The sequence below is a fragment of the Cyanistes caeruleus genome, chromosome 28, assembly GCF_971803275.1.
Source record: "Cyanistes caeruleus chromosome 28, bCyaCae1.hap1.1, whole genome shotgun sequence".
NCBI classification, from domain to species: Eukaryota; Metazoa; Chordata; class Aves; order Passeriformes; family Paridae; genus Cyanistes; species Cyanistes caeruleus.
This window is the reverse complement of record NC_141728.1, coordinates 404,629-426,165: the sequence shown is the minus strand read 5'-3', so window position 1 is coordinate 426,165 and position 21,537 is coordinate 404,629. Positions and strand designations below refer to the sequence as shown.

Sequence of the window (21,537 nt, the reverse complement as noted above, 5' to 3'; positions counted from 1 at the left end):
AAATTCCCCCCAAAAATTCCCAAAATTCCCCCCAAAATTTCCTGAAATTCCCAAAATTCCCCAAAATTCCCCAAAAATCCCCAAAATTCCCAAAATTCCCCAAAATTCCCCAAAAATCCCAAAAATTCACCAAAAATTCACCAAAAATTCGCCCCAAAATTCCCTGAAATTCCCAAAATTCCCCCAAATCCCCCCAAAATTCCCCAAAATCTCCTCAAAATTTCCCCAAATCCTCGAAATTCCCAAAACCCTCCCCAAAACCCTCCCCAAAATCCCCCAAAATTCCCAAAATTCACCAAAATCCCCCCAAAATTCCCCAAAATCCAAAAAAAATCCCCAAAAATTCCCAAAATTCCCCAAAATCCCCCCCAAAATCCCCCAAATTCCCCCAAAATTCTGCAAAATTTCCCCAAAATCTCCTCAAAATTTCCCAAAATCCCCAAAATTCCCCCCAAAATTCCCCAAAATCTAAAAAAATCCTCAAAATTCCTCAAAATTCCCCAAAATTTCCCAAAATTCCCAAAATCCCCCCAAAATCCCCAAAATTCCCCAAATCCCTCCCAAAATTCCCCCCCAAATTCCCCCAAATCCCCCCAAAATTCCATTTTCCCTCCCCAAATTCCCATTTTTTTCCTCCCCCAAACCCCCAAAATTCGGATTTTTCCACCCAAAATAAAAAGGAGCCGAGAGCCCAAAATTCCAGAGTTTTTTTCCTTTATTGGGGGAGGGGCCCCCGATTTTCCCAATTTCTTGGGGGGAAAAAAAAAAAAATCCCAAAATTTTCCCATTTTTGGGAGAAAAAAAAACCCCAAATTTTTCCCGGGAATTTTTGGATTTTTTGGGAATTTTTTGGGAATTTTTTTGGGGAATTTTTTGGGGAATTTTTTGGGAATTTTTTTGGGAATTTTTGGGGGGGTTTTTGGCAATTTTTGGGAATTTTTTTTAATTTTTTGGGAATTTTTGGGGAATTTTTTGGGAATTTTTTTGGGGAATTTTTTGGGATTTTTTTGGGAATTTTTTGGGGAATTTTTTTTTAATTTTTTGGGAATTTTTTGGGGAATTTTTGGGATTTTTTTGGGAATTTTTGGGATTTTTTGGGAATTTTTTTGGATTTTTTGGGAATTTTTTGGGGGCGTCTCCCCCCCGTTTGTGGCGGGTGGGGGAGGGGCTGCCGGCAGCTGAGGAGGAAGAGGAGGAGGAAGATGAAGGCTCCTCCCTCCCCGGCGAGGCCGAAGGCTCCGGAGGAACAGGAGGAGGAGGAGGAGGAGGAGGAGGAGGAGGAGGATGAAGGCTCCCAGGGGGAGGAATCCCAACCCCCGAGGCCGAAGGCTCCGGAGGAAGAGGAGGAGGAGGAAGATGAAGGCTCCTCCCTCCACGGCGAGGCCGAAGGCTCCGGAGGAGGAGGAGGAGGAGGAGGAGGAGGGATCCCAACCCCCGAGGCCGAAGGCTCCAGAGGAAGAGGAGGAGGAGGAGGATGAAGGCTCCTCAATCCACGGCGAGGCCAAAGGCTCCCAGGAGGAGGAGGAAGAGGCTCCTCCCACCACGGCGAGGCCGAAGGCTCAGGAGGAGGAAGAGGAGGAGGATGAAGGCTCCTCCCACCACGGCGAGGCCGAAGGCTCAGGAGGAGGAAGAGGAGGAGGAAGAGGAGGACGACGAAGGCTCCAGAGGAGGATGATGATGATGATGAAGGTCTCAGCCGATGGTGAGGCCGAAGCCGCAGTGGAATTTCTCCTTCCGGTGGTTGATGAGGATGATGAGGATGATGAGGATGATGAAGATGAAGGTGAGGATGATGAGGATGATGATGATGAGGATGATGAGGATGATGAGGGTCTCAGCCGATGGTGAGGCCGAAGCCGCAGTGGAATTTCTCCTTCCGGTGGTTGATGAGGATGATGAGGATGATGAGGATGATGATGATGAAGGTCAGGATGATGATGATGAGGGTCTCAGCCGATGGTGAGGCCGAAGCCGCAGTGGAATTTCTCCTTCCGGTGGTTGATGAGGATGATGATGATGAAGGTGAGGATGATGATGAAGATGATGAAGATGAGGATGATGATGATGATGAGGGTCTCAGCCGATGGTGAGGCCGAAGCCGCAGTGGAATTTCTCCTTCCGGTGGTTGATGATGATGATGATGATGATGATGATGATGATGATGAAGGTGAGGATGATGATGAGGATGATGAGGGTCTCAGCCGATGGTGAGGCCGAAGCCGCAGTGGAATTTCTCCTTCCGGTGGTTGATGAGGATGATGAGGATGATGAAGGTGAGGATGATGATGAGAATGATGAGGATGATGAAGATGAAGGTCAGGATGAGGATGATGAGGGTCTCAGCCGATGGTGAGGCCGAAGCCGCAGTGGAATTTCTCCTTCCGGTGGTTGATGAGGATGATGAGGATGATGAAGGTGAGGATGATGATGATGATGAGGATGATGATGATGATGATGATGATGAGGATGATGATGATGATGATGAGGATGATGAGGATGATGAAGGTGAGGATGATGATGATGATGAGGATGATGATGATGATGATGATGATGAGGATGATGAGGGTCTCAGCCGATGGTGAGGCCGAAGCCGCAGTGGAATTTCTCCTTCCGGTGGTTGATGAAGGCTCCCAGGGCCAGCGTGAGGGGGAGGGGCGGCAGCTTCTTCTCCAGCACCGCCCCCACCTGCCAGGAGCTGTCCAGGGAGCCTGGAAAATTCCCAGAATTCCCAAACTTTTCCCGGGAACTCTTCCCAAATTTGGGGAAATTTCCCGAAATTTTGGGGATTTTTCCCAAATTTTTTTTAATTTTTTTTTGAATTTTTTTTTATTTTTTTTGATTTTTTTTGATTTTTTTTCCCATTTTTTTGAAGTTTCTCCCCTTTTTTTTTAGCCCCTCCCGTCCTTCCCCGATTTTTTGGGGGGTTTTCCCAAACTTTGGGATTTTTCCCAAATTTGGGGAATTTTTCCCAAATTTTTGGGGATTTTTCCCGAATTTTCAGTATTTTTCCCGATTTTTTTGGATTTTTTTTTTATTTTTTTTTAATATTTTTTTCCCATTTTTTTGAAGTTTCTCCCCTTTTTTTTTAGCCCCTCCCGTCCTTTCCCGATTTTTTGGGGGGTTTTTCCCAAATTTTGGGATTTTTCCCAATTTTTGGGATTTTTTCCCAGATTTTTTGGACTTTTCCCAAATTTTGGGATTTTTCCCGAATTTTTGGGGATTTTTTTTTTATTTTTTTTCCCATTTTTTTGAAGTTTCTCCCTTTTTTTTTAGCCCCTCCCGTCCTTCCCTGATTTTTTGGGGGGTTTTTCCCAAATTTTGGGATTTTTCCAAACTTTTGGGATTTTTCCCGAATTTTTCAGGATTTTTCCCAAATTTTTCAGGATTTTTCCCGAATTTTTGGGGATTTTTTTCCCATTTTGGGGGGATTTTTTTCCCATTTTTTTGAAGTTTCTGCCCTTTTTAGCTCCTCCCGTCCTTCCCCGATTTTTTGGGGGGTTTTTCCCAAACTTTGGGATTTTTCCCGAATTTTTGGGGATTTTTCCCGAATTTTTGGGAATTTTTCCCGATTTTTTTTTTATTTTTTTTGGATTTTTTTCCCATTTTTTTGAAGTTTCTCCCCTTTTTTTTTAGCCCCTCCCGTCCTTTCCCGATTTTTTGGGGGGTTTTTCCCAAACTTTGGGATTTTTCCCAATTTTTGGGATTTTTCCCGAATTTTTCAGGATTTTTCCCAAATTTTTCGGGATTTTTCCCGAATTTTTGGGGATTTTTCCTGATTTTTTTTGGATTTTTTTTTTATTTTTTTTCCCATTTTTTTGAAGTTTCCCCCCTTTTTTTTCAGCCCCTCCCGTCCTTTCCCGATTTTTTGGGGGATTTTTCCCAAACTTTGGGATTTTTCCAAACTTTTGGGATTTTTCCCAAATTTTTGGGAATTTTTTGTGGGAATTTTTGAGTTTTTTTGGGGATTTTTGTGGGGATTTTTTTTGATTTTTGGGAATTTTTAGGAATTTTTAGGGGGGATTTTTGGGGGGGATTTTTGGGAATTTTTGGGAGGATTTTTTGGGAATATTTTTGGGAATATTTTTGGGAATTCCTGGGAACATTCTGGGTGCCTTTCCCGGGAATTTTCTGGGAATTTTGGGGGGGATTTTTGGGAATTTTTGGGGGGAGATTTTTGGGAATTTCTGGGAATTTTGGGGGAGTTTTTTGGGAATTTTTGGGGGGGATTTTTGGGAATTTTTGGGGGGAATTTTTGGGAATTTTTGGGAATTTTGGGGGAGTTTTTTGGGAATTTTTGGGAGGAGATTTTTGGGAATTCCTGGGAATTTTTTGGAATTTTTGGGGGGGAGATTTTTGGGGATTTTTGGGAATTTTGGGGGGAGATTTTTGGCAATTTTTGGGAATTTTTGGGGAGTTTTTTGGGAATTTTTGGGGGGGATTTTTGGGAATTTTTGGGGGGGATTTTTGGGAATTTTTGGGGGGATTTTTGGGAATTTTTGGGAATTTTGGGGGGGATTTTTGGGGATTTTTGGGAATTTTTGGGGGGATTTTTGGAGGGGATTTTTGGGAATTTTTGGGGGGGATTTTTGGGAATTTTTGGGAATTTTGGGGGGGATTTTTGGGGATTTTTGGGAATTTTTGGGGGGATTTTTGGGAATTTTTGGGAATTTTGGGGGGGATTTTTGGTAATTTTTTGGTAATTTTGGGGGGGATTTTTGGGGATTTTTGGGGGGGATTTTTGGGGATTTTTGGGGGGATTTTTTGGGATTTTTTTGGGAATTTTTGGGGGGATTTTTGGGAATTTTGGAGGGAGATTTTTGGGAATTTTTGGGAACTTTTTGGGAATTTTGGGGAATATTTTTTGGGAATTCCTGGGAATTTTTTGGAATTTTTGGGGGGATTTTTGGGAATTTTTGGGGGGGATTTTTGGGAATTTTGGGGGGGATTTTTGGGAATTTTTGGGAGGAGATTTTTGGGAACTTTTGGGAATATTTTTGGGAATTCCTGGGAACATTCTGGGTGCCTTTCCCGGGAATTTTCTGGGAATTTTTGGGGGGATTTTTGGGAATTTTTGGGAGGAGATTTTTGGGAATTTTTGGGGGGATTTTTGGGAATTTTTGGGAGGAGATTTTTGGGAATTTTGGGGGGGAATTTTTGGGAGGAGATTTTTGGGAATTTTGGGGGGGAATTTTTGGGAATTTTTGGGAGGAGATTTTTGGGAATTCCTGGGAATTTTTTGGAATTTTTGGGGGGGAGATTTTTGGGGATTTTTGGGAATTTTGGGGGGGATTTTTGGGAATTTTTCTGGGAATTTTTTGGGGGGATTTTTTGGAATTTTTGGGGGGGAGATTTTTGGGGATTTTTGGGAATTTTGGGGGGAGATTTTTGGGAATTTCTGGGAATTTTGGGGGAGTTTTTTGGGGATTTTTGGGGGATTTTTGGGAATTTTTGGGGGGATTTTTGGGAATTTTTGGGAATTTTTTGGGAATTTTTGGGGAGTTTTTTGGTAATTTTTGGGAATTTTGGGGGGGATTTTTGGGAATTTTTGGGAATTTTTGGGGGGATTTTTGGGAATTTTTGGGGGGGATTTTTGGGAATTTTTGGGGGGAATTTTTGGGAATTTTTGGGAATTATGGGGGGAATTTTTGGGAATTTTTGGGAGGAGATTTTTGGGAATTCCTGGGAATTTTTTGGAATTTTTGGGGGGGAGATTTTTGGGAATTTTGGGGGAGTTTTTTGGGAATTTTTGGGGGGGATTTTTGGGAATTTTTGGGAATTTTGGGGGAGATTTTTGGGGGTTTTTGGGGGGGATTTTTGGGAATTTTTGGGAGGAGATTTTTGGGAATTTTTGGGGGGGATTTTTGGGAATTTTTGGGAATTTTTGGGGGGGATTTGTGGTAATTTTTTGGTAATTTTGGGGGGGATTTTTGGGGGGATTTTTGGGAATTTTTTGGGGGGGATTTTTTGGAATTTTTGGGGGGATTTTTGGTAATTTTTTGGGAATTTTGGAGGGGATTTTTGGGAATTTTCTGGGAATTCTCACCCCGGAACAGGAGATTCCCGCGGGGCAGCTCCAGTTGGTACCCGAAGGCGACGCTCGAGTCCTGGAGCCTCGTGCTGGCCTCAAACTCCACCCCCACCTGCAGCTGGAAACACCTGGGGGGTCTCACCTGCCCCAGACCCCTCCCCAAATTCCAAACCCCCAAATTCCCAAATTTCCCCAAATTTTCCCTGATTTTTTTCCCATTTTTTTCCTATTTTTTAGTGATTTTTTCCCATTTTTTGGGGTTTTTTTCCCCATTTTTGGGAGCCCCACCTGCAGCTGGAAACACCTGGGGGGTCTCACCTGCCCCAGACCCCTCCCCAAATTCCAAACCCCCAAATTCCCAAATTTCCCCAAATTTCCCCAAATTTCCCCAATTTTTCCTGATTTTTTTTCCCATTTTTTCGCGATTTTTTTGCGATTTTTTTCCATTTTTTTCCCATTTTTTGGGTTTTTTTCCCCATTTTTGGGAGCCCCACCTGCAGCTGGAAACACCTGGGGGGTCTCACCTGCCCCCAGACCCCTCCCCAAATTCCAAACCCCCAAATTCCCAAATTTTCCTGAATTTTCCCGAATTTTTCCGGATTTTTTTCCCATTTTTTAGCGATTTTTTTCCATTTTTTTCCCATTTTTTTGGTTTTTTTCCCCATTTTTGGGAGCCCCACCTGCAGCTGGAAACACCTGGGGGGTCTCACCTGCCCCCAGACCCCTCCCCAAATTCCAAACCCCCAAATTTTCCCATTTTTTCCTGAATTTTCCCGATTTTTTCCCGATTTTTTCCTCATTTTTTCCCATTTTTTCCCATTTTTTAGTGATTTTTTCCCATTTTTTTCCCAATTTTTCGGTTTTTTTCCCCATTTTTGGGAGCCCCACCTGCAGCTGGAAACACCTGAGGGGTCTCACCTGCCCCGGGACCCCTCCCCAAATTCCAAACCCCCAAATTCCCAAATTTTCCCCAATTTTCCCGAATTTTCCCTGATTTTTTTCCCATTTTTTAGGGATTTTTTCCATTTTTTTCCCATTTTTTGGGGTTTTTTCCCCATTTTTGGGAGCCCCACCTGCAGCTGGAAACACCTGGGGGGTCTCACCTGCCCCAGACCCCTCCCCAAATTCCAAACCCCCAAATTCCCAAATTTCCCCAAATTTTCCCAAATTTTTCCTGATTTTTTAGTGATTTTTTCCCATTTTTTAGCAATTTTTTTCCATTTTTTTCCCAATTTTTGGGTTTTTTTCCCCATTTTTGGGAGCCCCACCTGCAGCTGGAAACACCTGGGGGGTCTCACCTGCCCCAGACCCCTCCCCAAATTCCAAACCCCCACATTCCCAAATTTCCCTGAATTTTCCCGGATTTTTTTCCCATTTTTTAGTGATTTTTTCCCAATTTTTCGGTTTTTTTCCCCATTTTTGGGAGCCCCACCTGCAGCTGGAAACACCTGGGGGGTCTCACCTGCCCTGGGACCCCTCCCCAAATTCCAAACCCCCAAATTCCCAAATTTTCCTGAATTTTCCCGATTTTTTCCGGATTTTTTTCCCATTTTTTCGTGATTTTTTCCCATTTTTTTCCCATTTTTTAGGGTTTTTTCCCCATTTCAGGTGTCCCAGGTGTATTTCGGGTGTTCCCAGGTGTGTTTCAGGTGTCCCAGGTGTATTTGGGGTGTCCCCAGGTGCATTTCAGGTGTCCCCAGGTGCATTTCGGGTGTCCCCAGGTGTGTTTCAGGTGTCCCAGGTGTGTTTGGGGTGTCCCCAGGTGTATTTCGGGTGTCCCAGGTGTATTTTTGGTGTCCCCAGGTGTATTTTTGGTGTCCCCAGGTGCATTTTGGGGTGTCCAGGTGTATTTCGGGTGTCCCCAGGTGTGTTTCAGGTGTCCCCAGGTGCGTTTCGGGTGTCCCCAGGTGTATTTTGGGGTGTCCAGGTGTATTTTGGGGTGTCCAGGTGTGTTTTTGGGGTGTCCAGGTGTGTTTTTGGGGTGTCCAGGTGCATTTTGGGGTGTCCAGGTGTATTTTGGGGTGTCCCCAGGTGTATTTTTGGGGTGTCCAGGTGTATTTTTGGGGTGTCCTGGTGTATTTTGGTGTCCCCAGGTGTATTTTTGGGGTGTCCAGGTGCATTTTGGGGTGTCCAGGTGTGTTTTAGGGCTCCCCAGGTGTGTTTTTGGTGTCCCCAGGTGCATTTTGGGGTGTCCAGGTGTATTTTTGGGGTGTCCTGGTGTATTTTGGTGTCCCCAGGTGTATTTTTGGGGTGTCCAGGTGCATTTTGGGGTGTCCAGGTGTGTTTCAGGTGTCCCCAGGTGTATTTTGGGGTGTCCAGGTGCATTTTGGGGTGTCCAGGTGCATTTTTAGGGTGTCCAGGTGCATTTCCGGGTGTCCCCAGGTGTATTTCAGGTGTCCCAGGTGTATTTTGGGGTGTCCAGGTGCATTTTGGGGTGTCCAGGTGTGTTTTTGGTGTCCCCAGGTGTGTTTTAGGGCTCCCCAGGTGCATTTTGGGGTGTCCAGGTGTATTTTGGTGTCCCCAGGTGTATTTTGGGGTGTCCAGGTGTGTTTTTGGTGTCCCCAGGTGTATTTTGGGGTGTCCAGGTGTGTTTTTGGGGTGTCCAGGTGTGTTTTTGGGGTGTCCAGGTGTGTTTTAGGGCTCCCCAGGTGTGTTTTTGGGGTGTCCAGGTGTGTTTTTGGTGTCCCCAGGTGTATTTTTGGGGTGTCCAGGTGCATTTTGGGGTGTCCAGGTGTGTTTTTGGGGTGCACTCACCTGTTCACTGGCTCGATGGTAATAGGTCAGGTGAGCCCCGGCCTGGCCCAGCGTCACCGTCCCGATCCACGACGGAGCTGGGCGGGAATTTGGGGTCACCTGGGGGGTTTGGGGTCACCTGGGGCAGGTTTGGGGTCACCTGGGGGGGGTTTGGGGTCACCTGGGGGGGTTTGGGGTCACCTGGGGGGGTTTGGGGTCACCTGGGGCAGGTTTGGGGTCACCTGGGGGGGTTTGGGGTCACCTGGGGCAGGTTTGGGGTCACCTGGGAGGGTTTGGGGTCACCTGGGGGGGGTTTGGGGTCACCTGGGGGGGGTTTGGGGTCACCTGGGGCAGGTTTGGGGTCACCTGGGGGGGTTTGGGGTCACCTGGGGGGGTTTGGGGTCACCTGGAGCAGGTTTGGGGTCACCTGGGGGGGGTTTGGGGTCACCTGGGGCAGGTTTGGGACGGTTTTGGGAACATTTTGGGACAATTTTGGGGATATTTTGGGGATAATTTTGGGACAATTTTGGGATAATTTTGAGATATTTTGGGACAATTTTGGGACAATTTTGGGACCATTTTGGGATAATTTTGGGGTTATTTTAGGATAATTTTGGGACAATTTTGGGGACGTTTTGGGACCATTTTGGGGATATTTTGGGACCATTTTGGGGTGATTTTGGGACCATTTTGAGAATATTTAGTGACCGTTTTGGGGTGATTTTGGGATAATTTTGGGGATATTTTGGGGATAATTTTGGGAATATTTTAGGATAATTTTGGGATAATTTTGGGGATACTTTGGGACAGTTTTGGGACCATTTTGGGGATATTTTAGGATGATTTTGGGACCATTTTGGGAATATTTTGGGAGTGTTTTGGCATGATTTTGGGACCATTTTGGGGCAATTTTGGGATAATTTTGGGATAATTTGGGGATAATTTTGGGAATATTTTAGGGAACACTTTGGGGTGATTTTGGGAACATTTTGGGACCGTTTTGGGACGGTTTTGGGACTGTTTTGGGACCATTTTGGGATGATTTTGGGGCGGTTTTGGGACCATTTTGGGACAATTTTGGGATAATTTTGGGATAATTTTGGGAATATTTTAGGGACCATTTTGGGATGATTTTGGGACCATTTTGGGATAATTTTGGGATGATTTTGGGACCATTTTGGGACCATTTAGGGACAATTTTGGGACCATTTTGGGGTGGTTTTGGGACCATTTTGGGGATATTTTGGGATGATTTTGGGACCATTTTGGGGTGATTTTGGGACCGTTTTGGGATGATTTTGGGGATATTTAGTGACCATTTTGGGATGATTTTGGGGTGGTTTTGGGGATGATTTTGGGGTGATTTTGGGGATATTTTGGGACCGTTTTGGGATGATTTTGGGATGATTTTGGGATGATTTTGGGGTGGTTTTGGGACGGTTTTGGGGTGATTTTGGGGTGGTTTTGGGGTGATTTTGGGGTGGTTTTGGGCTTCACCTCACCTGAATATCTCCCGGCCAAGGAGAGCACGGCCCCCTCCTCCCCCGGGCGCCGGTGATAAACGAGCTCCGCCCCCAGGGCCAGGTGAGCCGTGACACTCTGCAGGTAATGAGCCACCAGGATCCCTGCAAAAACCCCCAAAATTCCCAAAAATTCCTGAAATTCCCAAAATTCCCAACAAATCCCAACAATTCCCAACCATTCCGGGGGTCCTGAGGGGCTGGGAGGGGGAGAAAAGAGGGAAAAATGGGAAATTTGGGGGGAATTTCGGGGAAATTTGGGGAGAAAATTCCCAAAAATCCCAGAAATTCCCGGAAATTTCTGGAATTCCCAACAAATCCCAACCATTCCCAACCATTCCCAGCCATTCCCAGCCATGAACGAGCTCCGCCCCCAGGGCCAGGTGAGCCGTGACGCTCTGCAGGTAATGAGCCACCAGGATCCCTGCAAAAACCCCCAAAATTCCTGAAATTCCCAGAAATTCCCAGAAATTTCTGGAATTCCCAACAATTCCCAACCATTCCCAACAATTCCCAAAGATTCACAAAAATTCACAAAAATTCCAGGGGTCCTGAGGGGCTGGGAGGGGGAAAAAAGAGGGGAAAAAGGGAAAAATTGGGGGGAATTTGGGGAGAAAATTCCCAAAATTCCCCAAAATTCCCAGAAATTCCTGGAATTCCCAACAATTCCCAACAATTCCCAACAAATCCCAACCATTCCCAAAAATTCCCAACAATTCTGGGGGTCCTGAGGGGCTGGGAGGGGGAGAAAAGAGGGGAAAAAGGGAAAAATTGGGGAGAAAATTCCCAAAATTCCCAGAAATTCCCAGAAATTTCTGGAATTCCCAACAAATCCCAACCATTCCCAAAAATTCACAAAAATTCACAAAAATTCCCCAAAATTCTGGGGGTCCTGAGGGGCTGGGAGGGGGAAAAAAGAGGGAAAAATGAGAAATTTGGGGGGAATTTTGGGGAAATTTGGGGAGAAAATTCCCAAAATTCCCAGAAATTCCCGGAAATTCCCGGAATTCCCAACAATTCCCAACCATTCCCAACAATTCCCAACAAATCCCAACAAATCCCAAAAATTCTGGGGGTCCTGAGGGGCTGGGAGGGGGAGAAAAGAGGGAAAAAGGGAAAAATTGGGGGAAATTTGGGGAGAAAATTCCCAAAAATCCCCCAAATTCCCAGAAATTCCCAGAATTCCCAACCATTCCCAACCATTCCCAACCGTTCCCAACCATTCCCAACCATTCCCAACCATTCCCAACCATTCCCAGCCATGAACGAGCTCCGCCCCCAGGGCCAGGTGAGCCGTGACGCTCTGCAGGTAATGAGCCACCAGGATCCCTGCAAAAACCCCCAAAAACCCCAAAAATTCCTGAAATTCCCAGAAATTCCCAGAAATTTCTGGAATTCCCAACAATTCCCAACCATTCCCAACAATTCCCAAAGATTCACAAAAATTCACAAAAATTCCAGGGGTCCTGAGGGGCTGGGAGGGGGAGAAAAGAGGAAAAAATGGGAAATTTGGGGGGAATTTCGGGGAAATTTGGGGAGAAAATTCCCAAAATTCCCAGAAATTCCCGGAAATTTCTGGAATTCCCAACAAATCCCAACAATTCCCAACAATTCCCAAAAATTCCCAACAATTCTGGGGGTCCTGAGGGGCTGGGAGGGGGAGAAAAGAGGGGAAAATGGGAAAATTGGGGGGAATTTGGGGAAATTTGGGAAATTTTGGGGGAATTTTGGGGGAAATTTGGGAATTTTGGGTGTGGTTTTGGGGATGTTTTTTGAGGATTTTTTGAGGATTTTTTGGGGTGTTTTTGGGGTGTTTTTGGGGTGTTTTTGGGGTGTTTTTGGGGTGTTTTTAGGGTGTTTTTAGGGTATTTTTGGGTGTTTCTGGGCTGTTTTTGGGGTGTTTTTGAGATTGTTTTTGGGGTGTTTTTTGAGGTGTTTTTAGGGTGGTTTTGGGGATATTTTTGGGGTGTTTTGGGGTGTTTTGGGGTGTTTTTGGGTTGTTTTTGGGGTGTTTTTTAGATTGTTTTTTGGGTGTTTTTGGGGTATTTTGGGGTATTTTGGGCTGTTTTAGGGTGTTTTTGGGGTGTTTTTGGGGTATTTTTGGATATTTTTGGGTGTTTTTGGGCTGTTTCTGGGCTGTGTTTTGAGATTGTTTTTTGGGTGTTTTTGGGGATATTTTAGGGTGTTTTTGGGGTGTTTCTGGGCTGTTTTTTGGGTGGTTTTGGGGTGTTTTTGGGGTATTTTTTTGGATATTTTTTGGGGTGTTTTTGGGGATATTTTTGGGTGGTTTTTGGGATATTTTCTGGATATTTTTGGGCTGTTTTTTGGCTGTTTCTGGGCTGTTTTTGGGGTATTTTTGGGCTGGTTTTGGCTGTTTCTGGGCTGTTTTTGGGGTGTTTCTGGGCTGTTTTTGGGCTGTTTTTTGAGATTGTTTTTTGGGTGTCTTTGGGCTGTTTTTGGGGATATTTTTGGGGTGTTTTTGGCTGTTTCTGGGCTGGTTTTGGGCTGGTTTTGGGGATATTTTTTGGGTGTTTTTGGGGTATTTCTGGGCTGTTTTTGGGGTGTTTTTGGGGTATTTTTGGGCTGTTTTTGGGGTGTTTCTGGGCTGTTTCTGGGGTATTTTTTGAGATTGTTTTTGGGGTGTTTTTGGGGATATTTTTGGGTTGTTTTGGGGGTATTTTTTTGGATATTTTTGGGGATATTTTTTGGGTGTTTCTGGGTTGTTTCTGGGCTGTTTTTTGGGTGTTTTTGGGGATATTTTTTGGGTGTTTTTGGGGTGTTTTTGGGCTGTTTCTGGGCTGTTTTTGAGATTGTTTTTTGGGGTATTTTTGGGCTGTTTTTGGGTGTTTCTGGGGTGTTTTTTTGGATATTTTTTGGGTGTTTCTGGGCTGTTTTTGGGGTATTTTTGGGGTGTTTTTGGGGATATTTTTGGGGTATTTTTGGGTGTTTTTGGGGTGTTTCTGGGCTGTTTCTGGGCTGTTTTTTGGATATTTTTGGGCTGTTTTTGGGGATATTTTTGGGCTGTTTTTGGGGTATTTCTGGGCTGTTTTTGGCTGTTTCTGGGGTGTTTTTGGGGTATTTCTGGGGTATTTTTGGGCTGTTTTTGGGCTGTTTTTGGGCTGTTTCTGGCTGTTTCTGGGGTGTTTTTTTGGATATTTTTGGGGATATTTTTGGGTGTTGTTGAGGGTATTTTTGGATATTTTTGGGGTGTTTTTTGGGTGTTTTTGGGGTGTTTTTGGCTGTTTCTGGGGTGTTTTTGGGTGTTTTTGGGCTGTTTTTGGCTGTTTCTGGGGTGTTTTTGGGGTATTTCTGGGGTATTTTTGGGCTGTTTTTGGGCTGTTTTTGGGCTGTTTTTGGGTGTTTCTGGGCTGTTTTTGGGGATATTTTTTGGGTGTTTTTGGGGATATTTTTGGGTGTTTTTGGGGATATTTTTTGGGTGTTTTTGGGGATATTTTTGGGTGTTTTTGGGTGTTTCTGGCTGTTTCTGGGGTGTTTTTCTCACCCGATCCCATCAGGATGTCGGGGTTGCCCAGGGTCAGCGCCGCCGTGAAGTCTCCGCCCCGATATTCCCCGTCCAGCTGCCAGTTCACAAACTTGGACTGCTGAGTCTGGGCCAAAAACACGGGAATTTGGGAAAAATCCCCATTTTGGGGGGAAATCCCAGCTTTTGGGGAAAAAAATCCCATTTTTGGGGGGGAAAAATGGCGATTTTTGGGAAAAAAATGGAATTTTTGGGGAAAAAATGGCGATTTTTGGGGAAAAAATGGAATTTTTGGGGGAAAAATCCCCATTTTTGGGGGGAAATCCCAGCTTTTGGGGAAAAAATCCCATTTTTGGGGGAAAAAATCCCATTTTTGGGGGGAAAAATTCCATTTTTGGGGGGGAAAAATAGCAATTTTTAGGGAAAAAATGGAATTTTTGGGGGAAAAAAATCCTGATTTTTTTTGGGTAAAAATCCTGGGTTTTTGGGGAAAAAAATCCTTGGTTTTGGGGGGAAAAAAAATGCTGATTTTTTTGGGGTAAAAATCCTGATTTTCGGGGATAAAAATCCCAATTTCCCAAAATTCCACCTAAAAACCCAAATCCTCCCCAAAAAAAATTCCCAAAACCCTCCCAAAATTCCCCAAAAAAATCCCTAAAATTCCACCCAAAAACCCCAAAAATCCCCTTAAAAAATTCCCAAAAATTTCAAAAAAAATCCCAAAAAATCCCAAAAAATCCCAAAAAATCCCAAAAAAATCCCAAAAAAATTCCCAAAAAATACCAAAATATCCAAAAAAAATCCCAAAAAATCCCAAAAAAATCCCAAAAATTCCAAAAAAATCCCAAAAATTCCCCAAAAAAATCCCAAAAAATCCCAAAAAAATCCCAAAAAATCCAAAAAAATAAAAAAAAAATCCCAAAAAATCCCAAAAATTCCCCAAAAAATCCCCAAAAAATCCCAAAAAATCCCAAAAATCCCAAAAAATCCCAAAAAAATCCCAAAAATCCCAAAAAAATCCCAAAAAAATCACAAAAAATCAAAAAAAAAATCACAAAAATTCCCAAAAATTCCCAAAAAAATCCCAAAGATTCCCAAAAAAATCCCAAAAATTCCCAAAAAAATCCCAAAAAAATCCCAAAAAAATCCCAAAAAATCCTCAAAAATTCCCCAAAAAATCCCAAAAAATCCTCACAAATTCCAAAAAAATTCCCAAAAAATCCCAAAAAATCCCAAAAAATCCCAAAAATCCCCCAAATTGCAGAAACCCTCCCGGAACCCCCCGGAATTCCCAGATTTCCGTACCTGGAACGCCACCTTGGAGCGGATCCGGGAGCTCACCTGGTGAACCACCTGAGCGTTGAGGCTCCCGCTGTTGTCCATGTCCCCCACCAGCACTGGGAATGCCTGCAATTCCAGGGAAAAATTGGGAATTTGGGGGGAAAATTGGGGGATTTTTTGGGAATTTTTTGGGAATTTTTTGGGGAATTTTTGGGGATTTTTGGGGATTTTTTGAGGATTTTTTGGGAATTTTTTGGGAATTTTTTGGGGAATTTTGGGGGAATTTTTGGGGATTTTTGGGAGATTTTTTTGGGATTTTTTGGGGATTTTGGGGGATTTTTTGGAGATTTTTGGGGGATTTTTTGAGGGATTTTTTGGGAATTTTTGGGGATTTTTTGGGAATTTTGGGGGATTTTTTGAGGATATTTTTGGGATTTTTATGGGATTTTTATGGGATTTTTTGGGGGATTTTTGGGGATTTTTTGGGGGATTTTTGGGGAATTTTTGAGGGATTTTTTGGGAATTTTTGGGGATTTTTGAGGGATTTTTTTAGGATTTATTGGGAATTTTTGGGGAATTTTTGGGGATTTTTTGGGATTTTTGGGGGGATTTTTGGGGATTTTTTGGGAATTTTTGGGTATTTTTGAGAGATTTTTTGAGGATTTATTAGGAATTTTGGGGGATTTTTTGGGGAATTTTTGAGGGATTTATTGGGAATTTTTTTTTAATTTTTTGAGGATTTATTGGGAATTTTTGGGGAATTTTTGGGGATTTTTGGGGGATTTTTTGAGGATTTATTGGGAATTTTTGGGGATTTTTGGAAGTATTTTTTTGGGAATTTTTTGGGATTTTTTGGGGAATTTTTGAGGATTTATTGGAAATTTTGGGGGGATTTTTTGGAGAAATTTTGGGATTTTTCTGGGACCTTTTTGGGATTTTTGGGGAATTTTTGGGAATTTTTATGGGGATTTTTTTGGGAATTTTTGAGGATTTATTGGGAATTTTGGGGGATTTTTTTGGAATTTTTGGGGATTTTTTTTGGAATTTTTTGGGATTTATTTGGGATTTTTGGGGGGATTTTGGGGGATTTTTTTTTTTTTATTTTTTGAGGATTTTTTTGGGAATTTTTTTGGGGGGGGGATTTTTGGGAAAACTCCGCTCCCAAATTCCCCAAAATTCCCAAAATTCCCAAATTTCCCACCCCAAACCCCCCAAAAAAAACCCCAAAAATCCCAAATTCCAACCCCAAAAATCCCAATTTTCCCCCAAATCCCCCCAATTCCCAACCCCCCCGGCCCCTCCCCCATTCCCAGAATTCCCAGAATTCCCGGAATTCCCGGAATTCCCGGAATTTCACCTCGGTTGGGCTCAGGTGCTTCGTTCCCACGTAGGTGGCCCCGAAATGATAATTGGACTCGCCCAAGGTGCTCAGGGCAACGGTGTGGTTCACCTGGAAAAGCGGGAAAATCCCGGAATTCCCAAAATTCCCACCGGGAATCCTTGAAAATTCCCAAATCCCAAAAAAATCCCGGAAAAATCCGCCCGGAAATGCAAAAAAACGCCCCAAAAACGCCCCAAAAACGCCCAAAAATGACCCAAAAATGCCCCAAAATGACCCAAAAATGACCTAAAAATGACGTAAAAATTGGGGAAAAGGCGGGAAAATCCCAGAATTCCCAAAATTCCGACCGGGAATCCTTAAAAATTCCCAAATCCCAAAAAAATCCTGGAAAAATCCACCCAGAAATGGAAAAAAACGCCCCAAAAACACAAAAAAATGACCCAAAAATGACCCAAAAATTCCCAAAAACGACCTAAAAATGCCCTAAAAATTGGGAAAAAGGCGGGAAAATCCCGGAATTCCCAAAATTCCGACCGGGAATCCTTAAAAATTCCCAAATCCCAAAAAAAATCCCGGAAAAATCCGCCCAGAAATGGAAAAAAACGCCCCAAAAACGCCCAAAAACGCCCAAAATTGGCTCAAAAATCACCTAAAAATGCACTAAAAATTGGGGAAAAGGCGGGAAAATCCCGGAATTCCCAAAATTCCGACCGGGAATCCTCAAAAATTCCCAAATCCCAAAAAAATCCTGGAAAAATCCACCCGGAAATGGAAAAAAACGCCCCAAAAACACCCAAAAATGACCCAAAAATGACCTAAAAGTGACCCAAAAATGACGTAAAATTTGGGAAAAAGGCGGGAAAATCCCAGAATTCCCAAAATTCCGACCGGGAATCCTTGAAAATTCCCAAATCCCAAAAAAAATCCCGGAAAAATCCGCCCGGAAATGCAAAAAAACGCCCCAAAAACACAAAAAAATGACCCAAAAATGACCCAAAAATTCCCAAAAACGACCTAAAAATGCCCTAAAAATTGGGAAAAAGGCGGGAAAATCCCGGAATTCCCAAAATTCCGACCGGGAATGGTTAAAAATTCCCAAATCCCAAAAAAAAACCCGGAAAAATCCACCCAGAAATGGAAAAAAACGCCCCAAAAACGCCCCAAAATGACCCAAAAATGACCCAAAAATGACCTGAAAATTGGGAAAAAGGCGGGAAAATCCCGGAATTCCCAAAATTCCGACCGGGAATCCTTAAAAATTCCCAAATCCCAAAAAAATCCTGGAAAAATCCACCCGGAAATGGAAAAAAACGCCCCAAAAACGCCCAAAAACGCCCAAAATTGGCTCAAAAATGACCTAAAAATTGGGAAAAAGGCGGGAAAATCCCGGAATTCCCAAAATTCCCACCGGGAATGGTTAAAAATTCCCAAATCCCAAAAAAATCCCGGAAAAATCCGCCCAGAAATGCAAAAAAAAGCCCCAAAAACGCCCCAAAAACGCCTAAAAATGACCCAAAAATGACCTAAAAATTGGGAAAAAGGCGGGAAAATCCCAGAATTCCCAAAATTCTGACTGGGAATCCTTAAAAATTCCCAAATCCCAAAAAAATCCCGGAAAAATCCACCCAGAAATGCAAAAAAATGCCCCAAAAACACAAAAAAATGACCCAAAAACGCCCAAAAATTCCCAAAAAATTCCCAGAAATTCCCAGAAATTCCCAAAATTCCCAAAATTCCGGAATTCCCGGGAATTTTGGGGGTGGGCACCTGGAAGTGGTTGCTGAGTCCTTTGTTCACCGTCAGCTTCACCCCCTCCATCTGCACCGGGAACAGCTCTGGGAAAACAACGGGAATTGGGGGAAATCGGGAATTTGGGGGGAAAAACGGGAATTTGGGGGGGATTTGGGAATTTGGGGGGGAAAAATGGGAATTTTGGGGGAAAATTGGGAATTTTGGGAGGAAAAATTGGAATTTTGGGAGGAATATTGGGAATTTTGGGGGGATTTTATGGGAATTTTGGGGGGAATTTGGGAATTTTGGGGGATTTGGGGGGAAAATTGGGAATTTAGGGTGGAAAAATGGGAATTTGGGGGGAAATTCAGGAATTTTGGGGGATTTTGGGGGGATTTTATGGGAATTTTGGGGGGAATTCGGGAATTTTGGGAGGGAAATTCGGGAATTTTGGGGGGAAAAATGGGAATTTTGGGGGATTTTGGGGGGAAAAATGGGAATTTTGGAGGGAAATTCGGGAATTTTGGGGGAAATTCAGGAATTTCGGGGGATTTTGGGGGGATTTTATGGGAATTTTGGGAGGAATATTGGGAATTTTGGGGGATTTTGGGAGAAAAATTTGGAATTTTGGGAGGAAAAATTGGAATTTTGGGGGAGAAATTGGGAATTTGGGGGGAAAATCGGGAATTTTGGGGGAAAAATGGGGATTTTGGGGGAAATTCGGGAATTTTGGGAGGAAAAATTGGAATTTTGGGGGGAAAAATGGGAATTTTGGGGGGAAAATTTGGAATTTTGGGGGGAATTGGGGAAATTTGGGGGAAATTGGGGAATTTTGGGGGGATTTGGTAGGGAAAATTGGGAATTTAGGGTGGAAAAATGAGAATTTTGGGGGAAAAATGGGGATTTTGGGTGGAAAAATGGGAATTTTGGAAGGAATATTGGGAATTTTGGGGGATTTTGAGGGAAAATTGGGAATTTTGGGGGGAAAATTGGGAATTTTGGGTGGAAAATTGGGAATTTTGGGGGGGATTTGGTGAGGAAAATTGGGAATTTTGGGGGAAAATTGGGAATTTTTTGAGGAAAAATGGGAATTTGGGGGAGAAATTCGGGAATTTTGGGGGGAAAAATTGGAATTTTGGGGGGAAAAATGGGAATTTTGGGGGGAAAATTGGGAATTTTGGGGGAAATTTGGGAATTTTGGGGGGAAAATGGGGAATTTTGGGGGAAAATTGGGGATTTTGGGGGAAATTCGGGAATTTTGGGAGGAAAATTGGGAATTTTGGGGGATTTTGGGGGAAAATTGGGAATTTTGGGGGAAATTGGGGAATTTATGGAGGGAAAATTGGGAATTTTGGGGGATTTTTGGGGGGAAAAATGGGAATTTTGGGGGGATTTTGATGGAATTTTGGGGGGAAAATCAGGAATTTTGGGGGGAAAATTGGGAATTTGGGGGAGATTTTTGGGGTCATTTCGGGCTATTTTGGGTCACTTTTTGGGGGGTTTTGGGGGATATTTTTGGGGTGATTTGGGGTTATTTTTGGGGTCATTTCGGGCTATTTTGGGTCAGGTTTTGGGGGGTTTTTTGGGATATTTCAGGGATATTTTGGGGTTATTTTGGGGTTATTTTTGGGGCCATTTCGGGCTATTTTGGGTCAGGTTTTGGGGGGTTTTTTGGGATATTTTTGGGGTGATTTGGGGATATTTTTGGGATATTTCAGGGATATTTTGGGGTTATTTTTGGGGTCATTTCGGGCTATTTTGGGTCAGTTTTTGGCGATATTTTTGGGATATTTCAGGGTTATTTTTGGGATATTTTGGGGTTATTTTTGGGGTCATTTCGGGCTATTTTGGGTCAGGTTTTGGGGGGTTTTTTGGGATATTTTTGGGGATATTTTTGGGATATTTCAGGGATATTTGGAGGTGAATTTTGGGGTCATTTCGGGCTATTTTGGGTCAGGTTTTGGGGTTATTTTTGGGATATTTCAGGGATATTTTGGGGTTATTTTTGGGGTCATTTCGGGCTATTTTGGGTCAGTTTTTGGGGATATTTTTGGGATATTTCAGAGATATTTTTGGGATATTTTGAGGTGAATTTTGGGGTGATTTCTGGCTATTTTGGGTCAGGTTTTGGGGATGTTTTTGGGATATTTCAGGGATATTTTGGGGTCATTTTTGGGGTCATTTCGGGCTATTTTGGGTCAGGTTTTGGGGGGTTTTTTGGGATATTTCAGGGATATTTTGGGGTTATTTTTGGGGTCATTTCGGGCTATTTTGGGTCAGTTTTTGGGGATATTTTTGGGATATTTTTGGGGTGATTTGGGGATATTTTTGGGGTCATTTCGGGCTATTTTGGGTCACTTTTTGGGGTTTTTTTTTCTCTCACCTTTGCAGCGTCGGTGACATTCCTCAAAAGCTCCGGGGTTGGGGAGGGGGTCCCCGCCCGGTTCGGGGGGACGGGGGGGGAGGGGCGCCCCTCCCCCACCCCCCAAGCCACTGACGGGGGGGGGACCCCCAAAACCTGGGGGGGGCACGGGGAGGAGTGGGGGAGGGGCGCTGGGTGGGGGAGGGGGGGATCCGGCGGCCCAAACGTTGCCCATGATGGGGAGGGGGAGGGGAAGGGCTGAGAAAACAAAAAAAAAAACCCAAAATTTAAAATTTTTCCGGAAATAAAATCCCGATTTTTTAACTCGACCTTCCCCCCCCCCCCCACTTGGAATTCCCGCCACCGCGCAGGGTTTTCCCGCCAAATCAAGACCCCCCCCCAGCAATAACCCCGCCCCCAATTCCTCACCCCCTTTTTGGGGTGACCCCAAAACGACCCAAAAAGCCCCAAAATCGCCCCAAATTCGCCTCCCCTCCCCCCCCCCGCCCCTCACGCTGAACTCACGCGGAGACGGCCGGAGAGCGCCGAGCTCTGGCCACGCCCCCACGCCGCCCTCCCATTGGCTGCCGGTTCCCACCCACGCTCTCCGATTGGTTAATCCTCTCTTAGTCCCGCCCATGCGCGCTTTTCATTGGTCGCCGCCTCACGCTGGCGTTCCCATCCCGTCTTCCGGGAGGTCAGGGGCGGTGGAAGCCCCGCCCTTTCTGTGACGAATCGCTCTCCCATTGGCGCATTTCCCAATAAGCCCCGCCCGCCGAGCGCTCCTATTGGTCAGCGCCGCGCAGGGCGGGATCGACCATAGAGGCGCCAAGGGCGAGCGGGGCGGAGCGGCCATCTTGAGGGCGCCGCCATCTTGAGGAGGGCGGTGCTGGAGGAACGTCGCCATGGCAACGGAGAAAGGGCGGGAAAAATCGCCTTTATCGCCGCTATCGCGATAGAGGCGGCGCCATTTTCACTCCCCCCCCCCCTCCCCCGATTTTCCCGCCGCGGTTCGGCGTTGATTTCGGGTGATGACGTCAGGGCGCGGGGGTGACGTCA

At 44.4% G+C, this 21,537-nt stretch overlaps 1 protein-coding gene across 3 annotated transcripts; it reads right to left on the bottom strand.

Moving 5' to 3' along the window:
- Positions 1–697: 697 nt before the first annotated feature.
- TOMM40 (translocase of outer mitochondrial membrane 40) lies at positions 698–21,061 on the bottom strand. Of its 3 annotated transcripts, none has more exons than XM_086864927.1 (10): positions 21,004–21,061; positions 20,500–20,736; positions 18,153–18,220; positions 16,401–16,493; positions 15,068–15,169; positions 13,784–13,889; positions 10,264–10,386; positions 8,783–8,859; positions 6,044–6,146; positions 698–2,708 (listed from the first exon to the last, which is right to left on the bottom strand). In XM_086864927.1, exons 2-10 carry the CDS (start codon positions 20,711–20,713, stop codon positions 2,569–2,571), a joined length of 1,026 nt encoding a protein of 341 aa, XP_086721053.1. In that variant the 5' UTR covers positions 20,714–20,736; positions 21,004–21,061; the 3' UTR covers positions 698–2,568. The 3 variants fall into 3 exon arrangements, with proteins under 3 accessions (XP_086721053.1, XP_086721054.1, XP_086721055.1); XM_086864928.1 differs by having other exon boundaries at positions 20,993–21,012; XM_086864929.1 differs by lacking the exon at positions 21,004–21,061 and adding an exon at positions 20,908–20,986.
- Positions 21,062–21,537: the final 476 nt, after the last annotated feature.

What these genes read in the sequence shown, in the direction of transcription:
- TOMM40 (XM_086864927.1), bottom strand. Translation starts at nt 20,713, where the DNA reads ATGGGCAACGTTTGGGCCGCCGGATCCCCCCCTCCCCCACCCAGCGCC. An exon ending in ATGTCACCGACGCTGCAAAG is followed by an intron (nt 18,221 to 20,499) that starts GTGAGAGAAAAA and finishes TTGTTTTCCCAG; the next exon opens with AGCTGTTCCCGGTGCAGATG. An exon ending in CGGGAATCTCCTGTTCCGGG is followed by an intron (nt 2,709 to 6,043) that starts GTGAGAATTCCC and finishes GGAATTTTCCAG; the next exon opens with GCTCCCTGGACAGCTCCTGG.